A 20,029-nucleotide genomic window follows, 5' to 3' on the forward strand; every position below is an offset into this window, starting at 1 on the left:
TTCAATTAAATAAACCCTGCTAAAGATATGCAGGAGGAGACGGGGACGACAGAGGATGCGATGGCTGGATGGGATCACCGACCCGACGGACATGAGTCTCAGTGAACTCCAGGAGTTGGTGATGGACAGGGAGGCCTGGCGTGCTGCGATTCATGGGGTCACAAAGAGGCGGACACGACTGAGCGACTGAACTGAACTGAACTGAAAGATACGCTAACAATAATGAAATTAAAAACACACAAAGAAACAATCAACCATGAGGAAGAGATAGCAGACAGACAAAAACGTCAAATAAGTGAACTACTGGATAAAAACTATTAAAACTATTTAAAATAGAAGAATTGAAAAGATAAGAACTATATTTATGAAAACAGAATGAGTAAACCTGAAAATATATCAAATAAAATTCTAGAAAGGGAAAATCAGTCACTGAAATAAAAAACTTGATGGATTGTTTGAACAGTGGAGAAGACAAAGCAGAAGAGAGAATTTGTAAACTGGAAAATAGATTTAAGAAAATTACCAAGTAGGCAGGACAGAGAGGTACGGTGATAAAAAAAATTTGAAACAGTAAGTCAGAAGATAGTAGAAAAGTTCTTGAAAATGATGAGAGAAAATGATAACCTAGAATTCTATACCCAGCCAAAATACCATCCAAGGTGAGCATAGAATTAATACATTCTCAAACTCTGAAAGAGTTTACAACTAGCAGACACTGACTATAAGAGCCTCAGAAGTTTGTTTTTCAGAAGGAAAGTAATTAAAGTTAGAAGCAGTGGGATACAAGATGGAATGACAAGCAACCCATGGCAAACCTAAACACATACTGAAGTCAAAAACCAAAACAATCACCACTTCAAGGCCTAAAAAAGCTAGAGACGTCTCTGGATAGAAAGTAACGGTAAGGTTAAAGTACATTCTACTCAGGAGATACTGATTAATTCTAGCCTTTGTTAATCAGGTGTACATGATGGGTAATGACAGGAAATTCTGGAAAGATGGTGGTGGCTGTGGAGCAAATTTTTTGTAGATCCTTCCAAACCCCCACATAAAAACAGAGAAACTAGATAAGAATACCAAAACAAACAAACAAAAAGGCCCACGAACAATATTTACAACAAAACTAGATAAACAGGTAACCCACAAAAACAGAAGACAAATCAAGTGCCAGAGTGCTGTGAGGTACGGCATCTACTATATGGTAAGAAGCAGAGAGAGGCAATAGGGCATCTGAAGCACCCCAAACAGTCAACGAATATTCATGGCGAAGCTTGACAAGCCAATCTGAGACTAGCAGTTGCAACTGCGTGGGTTTTCGCCTACTTCAATAGTGGGTGAGTTAAAAGGGCCCCATGTGATTCATGTTGATGGTCGGTAGAAACCAACACAATACTGTAAAGCAATTATCCTTCAATTAAAAACAATTTTTTTTTTAAAAAAAGGGTCCATGGATAGTGTGAAAAAGGGTGGAGCAGTTTAGCCTCTGTGGACTTTCAAAATCCATCCTCCAGGGTTTCTTTCCAGGATAAGATCCCACCCTGGGGAGGAAATGCAGGGAGCAGGATAAAAGCTGAGCACGATAGAACAACAGAGACATGGAAAAGTGAGGGCTCAGATAAAAATGGAAGAAAGCCAAGGAATCTCAGAAAGCATAGTATTTGTTTAATATCATGCAAAGGCAATGAAGACTTCATACAAAGTCAGAAAAACCATTCAAATCAAGACTCCTTCTTTAACAGTACAGATAAACTGTTATCATCATGCCAAAACCTAGGGAGTACTGTTTCCATGAGACCTTCTTGAGGAATCTGCAAGAACATGCTTCAGACAACAAAAATAACTAGACATATATTAATAGATAAGACTAGCAGTGAGCATAAAACACATAACTTATATAATAAAGTACATTAAAAAGGATAGAGGGTAGTATGTGATGGCAGAAAAGGATTTACTACAAGGAAGGTATTAAATAACACTACTTAGCTATTGAAGGAGATGAAGAAAACTCCCTCCGCTCTCCCTTGCTCACTGTGTGCCAGCTCCAGAGCATTTTTTCCTTCACAAACTCCGTTCTAGGAGCTGGAAAACTAGAAAGGGTTCATATGGCCAAGGCCTTATGTGTGCATGTTATTGTACAGAAATTAGGAACAGCTGGAATCTTCAGGGCAGGACATGAAAAGCACTTCCCCAGCAGTAGAAAGAAGGTTGGTTGTTTAGAGGGAAGTCAGACCAGAGCAAGGAGAGGAGTTCTGAGCAGTATTTGTGACCCTCGATTTAGCCTCCATACTCTTGAGGGATATGACTTAGTCCTATGAGTAAAAGTGGTGCCTTATAGCAGTCAGAAAGAGAAATGAAGGTAGGAAGCTGAGATCTAGATGGGATGGAACTTTAAAGGGAAAACGACACAAAACAGCAAAAACGCCCTGGCTAAATTTCCCCTCACAGTCATAGCATTTTTTTTAATTACAAAACAAAGTTTTCTCCCACTGATTACTTGTGCTTTGTCGGCTTGAGGTAAACAGCACCGTATACTAGTCTGACAACCTCGTTTTAAAATTAAGAGTTGAAATTCAGGCTGAGCACTGCTTGAGAAGTCACACAGCCAGGAATATCCCCTAAGTCCTTGAGATGGCTATCACAGTGTGATTATGGAGAGGAGGGCTGAGGGCAGGAGGCATCTGAGCTCCTGGACTCCGTTCCTGGGACACAAACCCAACCCTCAGGGCAGAGGCGGGTCTCATTTCCTTCCTGATTCACTTGGCAAATGGTTATTCATTCCTCTACAAAATGGCATGCCCCGGACACTCTCTGGATTCCAGGAGTCCTGGACTGAAGTTACCCTGCAGCAGATGTCACAACACTCTTGCTTCAGTGTACACCTCAGTTACAGGTACTTTCAACTCGCCAAACACTGGAGGTGGGAAAGGTGACAAGCAGGGGGCAATCAAGGGTGATTCCTTCTGTGGAGCAGTGGATGTTGTGGGGGTGGGTGTCAGCTCAGGAGGGACCCCTGTGCGCACCTCTCTTCCCTATGCCACCTTCAGCTAGGTCAACTGGGTACCTTAAAATCTGCCATGGCAGGAGTTTACACCACGGAAAATGGCAAAAGCTACAAATGAGTGGTTTCACTTGTTTGTTTTTTCCTGAGAGTCAGTTATTAAACGTTTACCAGCTTATCACTGGCGACCATGTTAGTGTGTCTGAGCTTCTGGTGCTCAGAAAGAACCTCTTAATTCTTTGTAGAAGAAACAGCACTGCATCCTGCATAAATAGGTATTTATTGCTCTGTGAAAGGAATACTTATCATTTCCTATAGGGCTTCAAGTTTTCAAAGTTTCTAATTTGTCTTCTGGAAAAAAATGTTATCACTGTCAGCCTGAGCCCTGAACCTCTTTCATTTTCACAGCCTCAAAGAACTTTACTCCACAAATGAATCCTTCTTTTCTGGCATTCTTTCAACATATATCCATTCCCAAGTGCCACTCCCCACCTTCTGATTTTTTTGAAGACCATCTTTCAATACAACACTGCCCTTCTCTTCAGAGCCAAGACTTGCCAAAGGTGCTTGAATCCTCAGCTCCACCTAGGCTTCCACCCACTTCTTCCCACCCCACACTACACTGTTCTAAGGTCACACAAGACAGAGGAACCAAATCAACTGGCACCTCAGCCCTACTTTGACTCAATGAAACTCCCTCCTCCATAACGCCCTTGACAATCTGAGGCACATTTTCCTATGGTTTATCTTCTAACTCTATGTCTACTCCTTCTCCGCACACAGGGCTTCTCCTGGCCTGAAATATCTATGTAAATGTATAGAGGAAACTCACCCAACTGACAGCTAGAGACGTCTGGGGTGTCAAGTAATATTGGGGTATAAAGGAGGATGCCTAACTTTTACTCTGTAAAACTTACAAATTTCTTGAATGCTCCATAGAAAGCTGCTACTTACACATGTTTTAAAAAATTAAGTGACCCCAAGGTTTCATTCTGCTCTATAAACATTCACAGTTCACTACGGACACTGGCCCACAGGGCATTAGCTGCCACCTGCGTGCTGCCATCTCCCCATTCTGCTCTAGTCTGTGATCCTAATAAGCTCTAGGTTCTAACACTCAGAAGTCTAAAAGCATACATCTCCACCTGGATACTACAAACACATACTGCAAACTCAGCACTGCACACCACACCTCTGTTGAACTCCCTCCCACGCAGGGCAGGGACCATCAGGATGAAACATAAATCAAATGCCTGAGGCTGCCCTGGACTCTTCTTAAACCGTCCACCTAGTCAGAAATGCTGATTCTGGGTCCAAATTTCTCAAAGCCCTGATCCCCAAACCCTTAACTCAAGCCCTAATTTCTCATTTATGTTGGGGCAAAACCCGAATTGGTCTTCCTGGGTACAATCTCCCATCTCTTTCAATTTATGTCCCAAACCATAACCAAAATATTATTGAAGTACAAAGTGAAACACATCATCCCTCCAACTAAGGCCCCCCATAAATCCATAATCATCATTTCTAAACCCCCAAGTGGTTATCAGAGCACTGAAGATAGAATTGCAACAGAATTCAAAGCTGTCTGTGGTCTTCCTTTACTAATAGTTCTCGTATTCTGTTCAGGTTAAACAACTTTAAGTTCCTGAGAATGTATTTCATTTTCACTGTTTGCTAAAGGTCATCTTTGCTAAGTAGCTTTCTTAGAATGGCTTCTTCCTAAAGGCTGGGCATGGATGCCCTGTGTTTCCATGACACCTGACTAATAATGGTACTTACTATACTACTGTAATAGTTAACTTGTCAGCTTACTACAACCATCTGAAGATACAATGTCTCACTTCTGTACCTGTACTTGGTCTCAGGGAGGCTGGGAGGAGAAGGGGTGATTGAATAAATACTCATAAATCTGAATCTTAAAAGGGACTTCAGAATTAATTCTGCTTCTTCCTCCATATCTTCATTGAATCTCTGTTACCCTGTTTAACTCCCTTGCTAAATGAATGTCCAGCCTTTTCAATGCCTCTTGCGATGCGGAAATCACTAGTAAACACTGATGCTCAACAAGGCCTCCTACCATACATGTACACAGAGTTCACTACAAGGAACTCAAACCTCACAGTCTGCTGAAACCTTATCCAATAGGAAGTTCAAGCCCCTGCTGTGGCCATGACTGGAAGCTGGTTTCCAGATTCACAGGTCTCAGAAACACTGCATGGCCAAAGGAACGCTGGCAGGATGGCTGCTAGAAATGAATCTGGGAAGAAGAACCCTGCCCCCAACAAAAAGGAAGCACACAGGCCCAGGAGATAACTGGCACCCAGGGTGGGCCCTTCAACCAAATGGAGAAGCTAAGTCTGCTCAGACTTAAATCCTAGCCAGAAGCAATTTTATCAGTGTTAAACATGTAACCTTTTGGAAAACAGCTCTTTAAAAACAATCAAGTTGGAACATTTTCATAGAGTTAACACAGCTAGGATTTCCCCAAACTCTTACTGTGCTTTCAATGTTTAGGCTCCAGAACTGCCACACTGCAAAAAGAGAAGTCTAATGGCACCATTCAGCCCTAATTCCAAGACAGTCTAAAAGAACAGAGGAAATATGATCAGAATCAATAGTTTTATTGAAGGTTAAGGTACTCAAATGTTAACAGGTCATAGGCAAAGGGAAGAAACAGAAGTCTCAGATGTGTTGGTAGAAGAGGGAGGGTACAAACAGCTCTGCCCGGCAAACATTCCAGATCCAGGGTTTCCATACTTCTCCAAGGCTTGATTTCTCATGGGTCACTTTCCATGCAAAAGATTTTAGAGACCAAATGCAACAGGATTCCTTCAGTTACCAACCAAGAGTCTTTGGGTCTTCTCTCAGGCAAGGCATCCAGTGAAAATTAAGATCTAGTTTTCAGATTCCTCTGGAGGATTAAAAAGTCTCTTTCGCATTGCGTTGCCAAGCTCCCTGCTCTTGTTCCTCTTTTCCATGTACTAGAAAATAAAAGGAAGGGGAGAGAAAAGAGACAGCAGATTATGTCACTATTTACATACTAAGCTTAGAATATATACACCAATAAAGATAAATTTTAAAGGTGCAAGAGGGGTTCTTAGGTAGAGTGGGAAAAAAGTAAAAGCAGATTCAAGTTGAAAAAACTGAGTATGTGTAAACAGCTGGACATCAAAATCTTTCAGCCATCAGGTATAGAAAGAAGCCAAAGAAACAAAAGATCAGTGGCAGAGCGCTGACCAGGAACTCCAGCTCCCGTCCCCTGAGCCTGACATTCACATCTTTGAGGTACTTACTTGATTTTCTGGGCCAGTTAACCTCAAATATAAGGAGTTGGGCTGGATAATCTTAAAGAAGTTTTCTAAGTCTAAAGTTTTGACTCAAGAGTTCTAACATATCTTCTGGAATAGTAGCAATTTTCAAACTTCTTTTTTTCCTCATCAAAGGGCCACTTCAAATAACAGATGAAGCACCAGGTCTCTTTAACAAAAGCATTCCTTTTATCTGTCCTACATTAATTTTCCTCATAAGAGTGCTAGGGGGAGAAGGGCATTTTATTGCTTTAAAAGGTTAAAGAAGAAAATTCTAGAACATGGAGGGATACCTGCTCTGAGAAAAATATTTGCTATCTCTTTTCATATCATAGGAAGCCTCTATAATCAGCTTGGAAAGAGGATTCTAAAGGTAAGTCTTCAGAAGACAGTATTTTGTAGCCAATAAAATAAGTCATAGAGCAAATTGAGACAGAGCTTATATTAAAATATATGTTATAAAATCTCCAAAAGGAGTCAAGATGGCCCCTGAATAAAAAAAAAAAAGATACAAAGGGTGACTATTATGTTATTCACAAAAGGCCACCAAACAATGCAGAAACCAAACCAAACAAGAGGAACAAAAGAGGACACTGCAAAAGTAGTATTAGTGATTATTTCAATAAAAGGGACAAAAGCAGCAACACAGCAGCAAAGAGAGGGTCAGAAAGAATGGGCCAGACCCTTTTTCTAGTTAAAAGCTTCAAAGAATGAAGTACTTAAACGACACATGAAGGAAATGATAGAAGGAGAGCATTAGGAGCAGTAAATGGGAAACTGGGAAGCATTAAAAGCAGGGAGGAAATAAATGAGCACAGGTTTGGAGAACTGGAGGATGAAAGAACAGATAGAAAACAATCTATAAATCAGGAAATGAAGCAATATAAAAACCACAGAGAGGATTAGAAAGTAGTCAAGGAGAAAATCTGAAATTTATACAAAAACAAACTGGGACAAAATAAGAATTTAAAATTTAAAGGATTAAATCTACCAACATTCTTCTACCAAATAGTTCCTGACAGTTCAGGACCACCTGGGCGGGAAATTTTCATATGAAGATATAATCACCAAACCAATGACAAAAATCACTAAACTGTGAGGATACAAAAATCTAAACTTAGGAAAAAGGCTATCTTACACAACTGAAAGCACGTAAGAAATAAATACCTATACCAAATAAAACAGTATGGGCTTATTTTTCCATAATCTGATTAAAAAAGGAAGACAGCCCTAGGTTTAGTTTCCATACAAAATACCCTTTACATATATATAAAGAAAAAGTGTTTCAAAAATCAGTTTAAAACATATACCCATTTGTGCACATGAAGAAAATTATCAGAACTCAGGAAGTTCTTCAAACAGTAAAGATGCTGTAAAGGGATTCCAGGAAGGAAGGAGGAAAAAAGCCCCAAAGTAGAAACCAGGAAAAAATGATTAAAGATAGATGCTGAATGTCTTCAAATATCTAATACCTTTCGATATGAGGCTCATGGGGGGAGAAAATTCAAAAGTACAGAAAATGAAAATTGGAAGCAGATTAAGTAGTTACATATTTTTAAAGGTTCTGGACAAAAATTTTCTGATGAATAAAACAGAAATGGAATTAAATTTCTTTTCAAAGATTTAAAATGCACTCTGTTCAGTCTGTGGTACCTACAAAAAGACAATAAACTTTGGCTATTTGCCCAAGTCCAAGTCATAGCCTAAAGCTGTGTTCAGGAAATGAGTCTTTCCAAACAAGTCAAACTAGATCCCTATGGGCTGTATATACTATAATTATAAAGAAATTCCAAGTTTTAAGGCTGGAAAGAGCCTAAATCTAGCCTCCTCATGTTATACAAGGAGATTGAGGCCCAGAGAGTTTTAGTTACCTGCTAGAGCTAAAAGCTGATCAACAATTCTTTCTGCTGTACAGATTCAACTTCTCAAACCTTAAAATACATCCAGAGGAGTTACAGTGATTATTTTAAGATAGTTGCTTTCATTTATGTGCATGTAAAAAAATCAGCAATGTTCCACAAGATTGTCCCCAGAAGACGCTTTCATTTCTCCTCTTGACTTTAGGGGAAGATATACCTATAAAGTCAAGTTTTGGTGTTATATTAAAACTTGCCAAAAAAAAAAAAAATTAATAATGGTAGTAATAAATAATATTGCTCCAAAATAGTCTTTTCTACTGCTCAACCATTTCCATCCTTTAATGTTTTCCTTACCTCATTCTTCAAGCATTTTCTCATCTCCCGATCAAGATCATTGCAATGACCAAAAAATTTCAGAATGCTGTGCTAAAAGGAAGAAAAGGGGTAAAATATTTCATCCCATAATATGCTAAGGTCTCTGGCTCAGAATTGAAATATTTAATGTGTCACCTTGTCAATAAGCAAATGGCTAATAGTTAATCAAACAGTTAACCCACAAGTACAAAATATACAAATAAATGGGCTTACCCTAGCATTCCTACAAAAAAGGAAGAAATGTTCTATAGGTAGAAATGAAAAATAAAAAAGACTTTTCTTTGATAAAAGAGAAGCTTATTAACCTGCCAAAACCTCATAATGACCTAGTGAAAAGCATTTTATTACCTAATACCTTTTCTTTAGGGGCATGTTATCCATCCTCTATTACAGAGTGATGTCCAAATGCAGTGTAGCCATATTGACAGTAACTTCCTTCATGAGCAAACACTCCTGTCCCATAGAAGAGTTACCTATGAAACGCTTGGTGCCAAAGCCATTTTTCATTTGCCTCTATGTCATCAAAATAAATTAAAAACACATAACACTAATATTACACAGCCTGTATGGGCCATATAAACAAGTCACTAATTCACAATAAAAGGAAATCAATGCTTAATATTCAAAGTCTGCTCTGCTTTGCCATTAGTGTGTTTGCACATCGCCATTTTTAAGGCTAGGTCAGAGAGCATGGTGATCTCCTATAATGACATGCCATAAATGCTGAACTTGTAACAATAAGCACTTTTTCCCTTTTCTTTCTAATTAAGGCTTTCATGGAAACCAGACAACACATAATTAGTAATAGTCATGCTATTTCTTTTTTCCCTATTTCTTTACCACTTTAAATGTACTTTTCTTGTCCACACTGAGTAAATGATCAGAGTTTTTCTGGCAAGGATTTAAGGTTTCCTGGTGATTACCTAATGACCTTTTCAGGATAAATAATTCCTGTGCATAAATTGCCTCCTTGACAATACAAAGGGACAATGCTCTTTCATACACCTTCTGGCCAAACAGAAACAATAGACAGGATTAAATTTTTAGACTGTAATACAATATTTCATATTTTATTTTATATTTATTGATATCATCCCATATTCATACATCTTATTTTAAAAATTCAAGACAACAAAAAAATTAAAAAAAAAAATTCAAGACAAAAGCTAATTTATACTCTCACTTTCACCTCTACATTAAGCCCAAATGAGAATAATACTCTGTGATGTTACATGAAAAACAAACCCACAAATGCCCCAGTGGCATTGATAAAAGAAATATCCATGAATTTGGAGGGAAATGGATACATGAATATGTATGGCTGAGCCTCTTTGCTGTCTACCTGAAACTATCACAATATTGTTAATCGGCTATATTCCAATATAAAATAAAAAGTTGAAAAGTAAAAGAAATGCCCTTGGACTGTACTTCTCTTGTATACACATGGCATGAGCCTCCAGTGCCTGGTGTCTATTTCTAGAGAACAAACTGGCAGAGCTACTGATTGGATAAGTGAATCAATCAGGGTCTGGAGGACAGTGTCCCAGCCACTAGGGACACAATAGTGAGCATGGTGGGCCTGGGCCCCACTCTCATAGCTCAGAGTCGGAAGGAAGAGACAAAATATGAAGTGATCACCATACAGCAGCAGTTCTCAAAGTGCAGTCCCAGGACTACTCTGAACCTTTTCAGAAGGTAAAATCTATCTTCCTAATAACTGAGGATCTTATTTGTTTTGTTCACTTTCCTTCTCTCACAAGGGTACAGTAGATTTTTCCAGAGGCTACATAACCTGTAATATCAGCATAGATTGAGCAAAGTGGCAGACATGAGAATCCAGCTGTATTCTATTAAACCAAACATTAAAAAGAACTGCAAAAATGTAAAAGCAATGTCATTCTTTTCACCCTTTTATTGTTTTGGAAAATAAGGTCTTTTTTTATGAAAAATAACTATTAATGTGTAATGGTTTATTATTGTCATTTTAAAATAAATTAATATTTTTCAACTTCTCAGTTTTAACTTCTAATTCAACAAATATTGATAGATACAGCCCACATAAACAAAAGTTCTTTGGGGTCCTCAATAACTCTGAAGAATGTAAAAGAGTTCTGAGACTAAAAAGTGTGAGAGTAACTGCCATAAAGTTGGAAATAATACATTAAGTGTTACTGAAGTATAGAGTAATTATACCAAGGGAATCCAGGCCAAGAAAGAAAAGGAAGAGGAAATGACAAATTAAGCAGAATAAAGCCTGGAGGATGATAAAACCTTATCAAGCAAGTGAGAAGTGGAGACAGTGAGAAAACCTTTAAGTTAAGCAAAGGGAAAAAAAGCAAGTAAAAAAGCCTAGAAGACAGAAACATGCTCCAGTACCACTGCAGACAGAGTGAGCAGGAAGGATGCAGGGCAGGAGGGTGGTCAAGCCCAAGTGTTAAGTAGGGGCCAGTACATGAAGGCCTCAAAATACAAAGAAATGTAGAATTTATTCTACAGGAAAAGGGAGCCATTAAAGGGGAACAATGATTAAACTTAGGACTGAGAGATCCGTCTACATGCTGTGCAAGTGAATTAAGACAGAGAAGAGGACAAAACAGTCATGGGATCAGGTGGCCCCAGTAAGATAATGTCAAAATCAACTGTGTTAAGAATAAACATATAAATCAGTGGAACAGACTAGAGAGCCCAGAAGTAGGCCCATTCACATATGGGCAATTGACTTTTGACAAAAGCACCAAGGTAATTTAGTGGGGAAAGAAAGCTCTCCAACAAGTGGTGCTGGAATAACTGGGTATCCAGAGGGAGAGAAATAAACCTTGACTCATACCTCACAACATACACAAAAATTAATTTGAATCACAGACCTAAATTTCAAAAACTAAAACTATAAAATTTCCAGAAGAAAAAAATAGGAGAGAACTCTTTGTGACCAGGAAATTGACAAAGATCCCTAAAACAAAACAAAACAAAAAAACCATAAACAATGAATGAAAAACCTAGTAAATTATTACTTACAAGTTTTTTGTAACACATCTTTAAGAAAATAAAAAAGGACGCCACAGACTGGGAGAAAATATTCACAACACACTTTGTATGCTGAATGATAAAAAGAATTCTTACAACTCAATAACAAGACAAACACCCCATTTTTAAATATGGGCAAAAAACATTATGTTAATGGCCAATAAGTACATGAAAAGATGCCTAAAGTCATCAGCCCGAGGGAAACACAATTTAAAACCAAATAATATATTATTACACATCCACAGAATGGCTAAAGATAAAAAGACTTACAATATCAATTCTTAATCTAGATGTATGGCGGAAATAGTTTGTTGAAAGTGTATTGTCATCAACAACATTCTTTGAAACAATATAAATATTGGACTTCACAGGTCATCAACATTCCTTACTACCTCACTTTTAGTCTTAAAATTTTACTCATTTAAATAAGAATCTGATATATCTAGTTTATGAAGAACATGAAAGAAAGAATGCATCATGCAAAGTTAAAGAAAAACAAATGCTTCTTATAACTGTCTCATACACCAAATATATTAAAAAAAAAAAAAAAAAACTTTGACATCTGTGAAAACATCAAATTTAACGCATTGCAAAAATGGGCTTATTTTCTATTTTGGTTTTAAAAATGGAATTTTATTTCCATTCCACTAACCAGGAGGGCATGGCAACCTACTCCAGTATTCTTGCCTGGAGAATCCCCATGGGCAGGGGAGGCTGGCTGGCTACAGTCCATGGGGTCACAAAGAATCAGACAGGACTCAGTGACTAAGTACACAGCAACCATTAAGTAAACCTGCTAAATGAGGCCAGTCATAATTTAAATCTAGTTAACATGTAATTGTAAAAAATGTTTCAACTTCCTTTAAGCACATAATGATAGATGTCAAGGAAGGTAGACTATAACTACTATGTATCACTTCAGAAGCTCCCTAATAAAACTACCAGGCTTAATTTCTACTCATAAAAATGAAGTAGTTTCTAAAAACAAATCATAAGCATCAACTGCTAATCTTTACTAAGCTAAGACCCATAACTAAGACATTATCATTTCCTTCTATTAATGGAGATAACATTTTACATTAGTGTATTGTATCTAGGTTTCATTGTTGCTTCAGGGTTATTTTCTGAACTCTTACATTTTTGTGACATTCCTTAAGCAAGTTAATCAAGACGTTGCATTCTTCAGTGTGCAAGTGTGGAGATAAGTCAGGATGCATCTTTAGGAGGAGATGGAACACAGCAGAGCAACCTGTGAATACAAGAGTGTCTTGAATATGTGTGACTGTATTTGTTAATGCAACCTAAAATTATTTTCCGTAAGAAACTTCAGTGACCTTTATCAGAAAAGAAAGGTGACCTTAGGCAAATTAAACCTGAGCCTCACCTTCCTATCCAACAACTTAGATTCTGTGGGTTATCAGAAGTATTTAGAGAACAAGCAGGTTCAGAAAAAAGCAGACTCAAGAGACCCGATCCTCGAAATAGGTGCTTAACCAGAAACAGCCTGCCTATGTTAACAAGCCTGACTTCAATTATTTTTCCCATACTCCTGAAATAGATTACAACTCATTTTATTCAGGTAAAATCCTACCAATGAAGAGAAATGGCCTATTAATCCTTTTTAAATGTATAAGGGTTTAAGGGCCATTAGTCAGTCTCACATTAGTGTGAATTAATATAGACTGCTTTCTTCCTAAGTAACATCTGGCTGAGAAAATCTAACTAAATCATGAAGAGAAACAAGAAGCAGATGTGGATTTTTTTTTTTCAAATTTAGCAGATCTATCCATAAAAGTAATTATTACAATGAAAACAAGAAGCTAAAAATCCCTGATATTAGGTTTAATTGGTTCATTCACAAAAAAGAAAATTAGCATCCAAGGTCTAAGATAAAATATTATTTTGAGGTATTTGCTATAGTTACATTCACCTATTTCTCTATTCACCCATTTCTCTCTTAAACCAATTCTTTATGACCCAGAAGAGATTACCAAAGGAAAGAACCAATTAACTACTTTAGTCTTTTAAAAGTTCCAAGAAAGAAAACCTAGGAGAAATCATGACAGTAGGTTGGGCAAAAGTGAGTGAAATGAAGTTTCTCAGTCACGTCCGACTCTTTGCAAGCCCATGGACTGTACCCTACCAGGCTCCCCCGTCCATGGGGTCTTCCAGGCAAGAGTACTAGAGTGGGTTGCCATTTCCTTCTCCAGAGGATATTCCCAACCCAGGGATCAAACCCAGGTCTCCCACACTGTAGGCAGATGCTTTACCATCTGAGCCACCAGGGAAATCCATTAGGTTGGGCAAAGATGCATTAAAATTCATAAAAGAATAAATTGGTTAAAACTTATCAAAATTAAAAATTTCCATTTTCAAAATTGAGAAAATGAAAAGACAAGTCACCCTCTGGGTGATGACATGTCAATGCAGGCTCATCAATTGTAATTAACATACCACTCTTGGAGGATGTTGACTGTGGGAGAGAGGCAGGGCGTGTGTGGGCAGAGGGGGCCTAGGGGGTCTCTCTGTACTTCCTGCTCAAATTTGCTATGAAACTAGCTCTAAAAAATAGCTCAACAATAAAACTCCTAAAACTGCTCTAAAAAATAAAATAGTGTGTAGCGCCTCTACAAGCTACACATTAAAGGAAAATATTTGCAACTCATATATGACAAAGGATTTGCACCTAACACATATAAAGAAAGTTTACAAACAATCCAGTGTTTAAAATATACCCCCAAAATAAGCAAAAGATTTAAATAGATATTTCACCGAAGAGGATATAGGAATGGTTAATTAAGCACATGAAAAGATGCTGAACATCACTAGTCACTAGGGAAAAAGAAATTTAAACCACAATGAGACACTACTATACATCCACCAGAATAGCTATAATCAAAAAATTAGACAATAGCAAGCACTGCTTACAATGTGGTGGAAAGGGATCTCATACAACGCTACTGGGAAGGTTAAGTAGTACAGACACTTTAGAAAACTATTTAGTAGTTTAAGTTAAACACAAACTTAACATATGACCTAGAAATTTCTCTCTTAAGAACACACCCAAGAGAAATGAAACCATATATCCCCACAAAGACTTATATATGAATGGTCATAGCATTATTCATAGTAGTCAATACTGGAAACAATCCAAATGTCTAACAACCAAGTACTGGATAAACAAATTTGTGTATTCAATGGGACACTATTTAGCACTAAAAAGGAATAAACTTATACATGTGCCAACATGGAGGAATCTCAAAAGCACTAAGCTAAATGAAATAAAGCAGACTCAAAAGACAGTACTGTATGATTCTATTTACATGCAATGTCTAGAAGAGGCAAATTTGTTGAGGCAAAAGCTGAGCAATGGGGAGGTCCAAAGGTGAGAGTGAGGATTAATTTGCAAATGGCAAAAAGAAAACTTGGGGTGACAAAAATGTTCTAAAATAGGATTGTGGTAATGATTGCATAATTAGTATAATTAGTATAAATAGTGTAAGTTTACTAAAATCACTTAATTCACTTAGAATGGGCAAATTTTACAGTATGTAAATTATGCCTTAATAAAGCTGTGAAAAAAGTTTCAAGAAATTCAAACAGCCTGTCCACCTTCTACTCTTGACAAACGAAATCTTTAAAAATGACTAAACAAATAATTGCAGAGAATTATTCCTACTACTTCAGATTTCAACTTATAAAAGTATCAGATCACTGTTCCACTGAGTGACTAATAACCTCAACCCCACCCCCTGCCACACACACAAACATACCACAGCTAAAGATCACAAATCAGGCCATTGTGCCAAGTGAAAACACTTGAGTATTTGAAATGGAAACTGAAAACGCAGCCAAGTTCAAGTTTTGTTTGCCTGTCACTGACTACAATCTTTTTAAATGATATAAAAATTCTGCCTCAGAAAAAAGAGGTCTCATACAGTACAGCAATGTAAGTCATCTAATATTATACCAATATTATACACCTACACTTATATATATAGTAAAGGTTATCTGGCTTCTGCCTTGCTTATTTTTTCTGAAGAAGATGTACACTGGTTTTAGTCATCTAGAAAATGTCTTTAATAATTTTATTTTGTAAGTATATTTAACAAAATATTTTTGCATATATCTATGAACCAGCCCTCAAATGTGTGCTTTTACAGTTCAGAAACAAACTTCTGAGGTACTGAAAAGCCCTCTCTAATTGGCAAAGTAAATACTTAAGAAAACACTTGGGTACTGAGAAAAACACACATATGCACATTGTGTATAAGCAAAAATATATACCATGGTACATGTTTTTCTTTCCTTCCTTAAAAGTTTACTTCAAATATGTGTGCTACTCTACACACAGCCATGGTGTACTTCTACCTACTTACCTTCCCTTCTACCTACTTATCCTAGATGATTATACCAAATAAGAAAATGGTTTCATATATAGGAGTTTCCTTTTCTTGTTCTTGGTGAAATTTACTATTTAACTTAAAGCTCTAAACACTTATCTTATCCTTAACCTAACAAATTCCTCGTTTTATCAATCATTCCCCTCTTTCCTCTACCCCATTTTTTAGTTAGATATTCTCTTCCTCCCCCTTCCTTCCATCCACCAGCTTCGGCTAACTGTTGGTGCATACGCATATGTACTGGGGTACTCCTGGGTATTATATACAAAGTATAACTATAAAATAATAACATTCTTCTTAGAGCACATTTAAATGAGTGCTGACACCTTTCAGTAGTCATCTTTAACAGCCTATTCTAATAACACTATTATAACTCAAGTAACATTTTATGAAATGAACAAAAGCCAAATATATATTCCATATTCTTATTTTTTAAATTTGTTCAAAGCCATAACAATATATTATTACAATAGAAATAATTTGTTGAATGCTCACCATGTGCAGGCACAAGTCTCATAATTCTTCCAATAACTGTAGGAAGCAGGTACCTTTTTAAATTCAGTTAAACCATAAGAAATTGCTTTTTTGTAGGTCAAAATATGTGTTACTCATATTTTCATAGCAAAACTAAGCCCCAGGTCACACAGTAAATAACAGAGTTACTACCCAACGTAATCTTTCACTGTGACAGATTTCTCCCACTTTCAAAATAAGAAAGATATGCCTTCCCAGCAGTTTGTGAATGAAATAAATTCAGATAGAAAAAACTACTCCCCAAAGAACCTCTGGTTAGCTACAAGTTCAACAGGGACTAATTGCAGGCTGAGGTTCAAAGAAGTCAATGTAATACTATCCTGTAATACTATCCTGTATCTGTCTACATCAAGAAAAAGAAAAGTATTGTGCTTGTCCTGATCAGCCATGTCCAGAACACTGACAATTTGAATATCCCTGGGACGAATGCTCAGGAAGGAGATGGCTCTGACATTAGGTTTAAACAGGAAGCCATTCATGAAATAGGGAATATTTACTAAGGGAAACCCACAACAGAGAAAATAGATAAAAGGAACAGCCAGGTTAAGTAGGACAAGTAATGGATTTGAAGGGAGAAGATGTGGGTCTGAAGGTAACAACTGTGGACACAGCTATTCACAAGTTATATCGCTTTAGCTACTTAATCTGAAACATAAGTCTCTTCTTCCATAAAACGGAATTAGCTCTAGACCTATATCAAGGGTAAGTGTGACAAATGTAGTATCATTAGTATATCTGAAGTGTTCTGTCACCTGATGGGAAAGGCTGAACCGAACTGACTCTGAGATGGGTCCGAGGACAGGACTGGAAATCAAAGTGGAAGTTACAGGGGCAGATGTCATTTTCCTGGAGCTGTCCAACATTGAAACAAGCTGCTGTGTGAACTTCTCATTTATCTGGCCTCCCGTGCCCAAGAGACTGACTAAGTAAGGATGTCACAGAGTATATTCTTACATTGCACCCTTAAGTTTTTTTCTCAAATCTAAGTTCACAATTAAATTTAAGCCATTTCGCAAAATAAAATTTGCACTCAAAGGATAAACACTTGTTACTGTTAAGAATACAGAAAACAGTTTCAACAGGTAGCACCAAGATAATTACAGACAGACAGACTGTATAAAAAAAAAGTGAAGGAAACATTCATTTGTGGTAAGATTTAGTGTAAGGGTGTTCGAATGAGAAAGAGAGGGATAACTCTATTCAAACAGTTATTATTTAGTTAAACACAAAACTTCAGTTCCATTTGTACACTGGCATTTAGAAACCATCAGAACAGTTTACTTCTCACAATTACAACTCTTCTCTCCCCATGCCAATCCCATCCACTTCCTCAGTTATGCACAGATTGATACCAAAACAGTCTGCTTGAACTCTTAAAAATGTTCATCTGTGACATCCGATATTTTTATAACTGTCTAATAGGTCCCTGCAAAGCAATCGTAACTTTTACCTGGGGGTGAGCTGGGAGGATCTAAGCAATAGGGAGCTCTCGCTAAAGATAACAAAATTTATAGTTTTATTTTACTCACTGCTTCACCTTATTCTACCAAGACTCTGAGGTAAAATCGAACAAGTAGTCTATGATAGATTTCAACCACCAGGTGGCACAATTTTAGAAGGAAAAAAAAAACAGCACAAGCAATACATGAACTCTAGTGTAGAAAAGAGAGGAAACATTCTAATAACACACTTTAGCAGATCTATAATCGCAAGAGGGAAACCCTATATTTTAATGCCACTAAGGCTTTCTTTAGAGAGATTTTGCTATTGTGTGGCTTCACCAGAAAGAAATTCACACTACAGTTACAATTTCTAATGTCATTTTAAAACAAGGCCAGAAAAGTCTCTTGTTCAGAGCCTAAAGAATCTGTTCTCCAGGAAAAAACTGCTCTCTAAAACATGTATTTTTTTAAAGTCTAATTTCAGAAAGCTCTGGAATTAGTTAAATTAGTATCTCTCTACTTCACACTTCACTGTATTGAGCAGAAGTAGCAGACATAGCAGGGGACGACCTTCTTCACCCACTTTTACTTATCACAGCTGCAAAATGACCAAATCTAAACAGAGGCTTCTGATTAGGTGACAAGTGCTCGAAGTACAGACCATGCCCCTACTGCTACTGAGAGCAACCTCACGTCATTTCTTAAGGCAGGGGCCCAGTTTGTAGAGTTCCCTGAACTAGGATTTATCACCACTTTCTTGGTGCTGAGCCCTCTGTCAAATCACGTGAAGTTCAGAGCAAAAAAAAAAAACAACAATTAGTCCATAACCATCAAACACCACACAGGCTAGTAGGGGAAGAGATATTCTCCTAAATGCACATAGTATATGGCCAATAAATGTTTCCTGAATGCAGTACCATCACAGATTTGAGCACTGATTCAGACCTTAACATAGCTTTTCTTTTTTAAAAAAGGTGGGAAATGAGGGTCGTTTTAAATCAACCAAACATGTGCAGCAGCCTGTATGAACAGGAAAAGAGACACAAGGAGTGTCTTACAACAGAATTCCTTTGTCATTGCAAACTTCCTTTATGCATTTAAATCAGTACTAGGATTTACTTAACTCTTCATAAACTACTTACGGGAAACAAGCTCGGTCATCTTTAAACCCGATAAAAGGGATCTGCCTGTCACTTTCCTTGAAAAGTCTACTGATGAGACTCTTACTGGATTCTCGCATCGCAGGACGGACTGGTGGAAAATTTCACTGCAGCTGAGAGGCGCCCTAACAGGCTCCCACAAGCAAACCCTGAACGCCTGGATCGCCAAGAGCAATAACAAGCATACACCGTAGGGAGCGCTCACCGTGTCGGACACGTAGTTAAGCGCTTCTCACAACCTAGGCGCTGGATTACACCCATTTCTCAGGCGAGGAAACCGAGGAGAAAGGAGCCTGCCCAAGGTCACCAGCTCGAGAGTTGAGGGGCAGAGAGCGAATGTCTACCCCAAATCCTGCGCTCAACTACCAGCGCATCCTCAGAGAATGCAACCGGACTGAGTTTAGCCTATACCGCCCCGGGAAACCCAGTGCGGCGGTGCCGACCCCCGAGGCCGGCGGAAAGTCCCGGCAGGACGGGACACGGCGGGGCGTGACCCTGAGGGACCAGAGAGGGGCCGGTGGGTGTCCCGCGGCCTCCCCGCACTACGCGGCCAGGAAGAGAGCGCGCCTGCGAACGGCCCGGACCCCCGGGACTCACCCGACTCGCGGCCACACCCGGAGAGCGGAAGCGGTATTCCCCGGCGAAGACGCTGCGCCTGCAAACGCGCGGTCTGGACGCCGGAGCCGGGCCCACTCCGGGTGGTGAAGGCACGGCGCCCTCCACGGCTGACACCGCTTGGCCGGCCGCCGCCGCTGGCCGCCTCAGGCGCCTGCGCCGCCCTGCCTGGACGGGCCCATTTTCAGGCGCTGTGAGGGGAAGGAGAGCGAGTCCGCCGAGGCGCCGCAGAGCCTAAACTTGAAGGGGAACCGACAAGCCAGATTTTGTGGCTGGGATTAAGGCACTCAAAAAATAGTCTCTGCTAAGAA

General features: G+C 38.5%; 1 protein-coding gene across 1 annotated transcript; it reads right to left on the reverse strand.

Moving 5' to 3' along the window:
- Window positions 1–5,600: 5,600 nt before the first annotated feature.
- Window positions 5,601–19,835, reverse strand: CMC2 (C-X9-C motif containing 2). The gene is made up of 4 exons (XM_006044486.4): window positions 19,701–19,835; window positions 12,701–12,813; window positions 8,520–8,591; window positions 5,601–5,979 (listed from the first exon to the last, which is right to left on the reverse strand). Exons 2-4 carry the CDS (start codon window positions 12,779–12,781, stop codon window positions 5,893–5,895), a joined length of 240 nt encoding a protein of 79 aa, XP_006044548.1. The 5' UTR covers window positions 12,782–12,813; window positions 19,701–19,835; the 3' UTR covers window positions 5,601–5,892.
- Between the last annotated feature and the right edge of the window lie 194 nt (window positions 19,836–20,029).

The sequence above is a fragment of the Bubalus bubalis genome, chromosome 18, assembly GCF_019923935.1.
Source record: "Bubalus bubalis isolate 160015118507 breed Murrah chromosome 18, NDDB_SH_1, whole genome shotgun sequence".
In the NCBI taxonomy this organism is placed as follows: Eukaryota; Metazoa; Chordata; class Mammalia; order Artiodactyla; family Bovidae; genus Bubalus; species Bubalus bubalis.

Excerpts from the sequence above, each read along its gene's own strand:
- CMC2 (XM_006044486.4), bottom strand. The coding sequence starts at position 12,781 with ATGCATCCTGACTTATCTCCACACTTGCACACTGAAGAATGCAACGTC. Across the intron at positions 8,592-12,700 it reads TTAAGGAATGTCACAAAAAT|CACAGCATTCTGAAATTTTT; the intron begins GTAAGAGTTCAG and ends TCTTCCTTTTAG. Across the intron at positions 5,980-8,519 it reads GAAAATGCTTGAAGAATGAG|TACATGGAAAAGAGGAACAA; the intron begins GTAAGGAAAACA and ends TTTATTTTCTAG.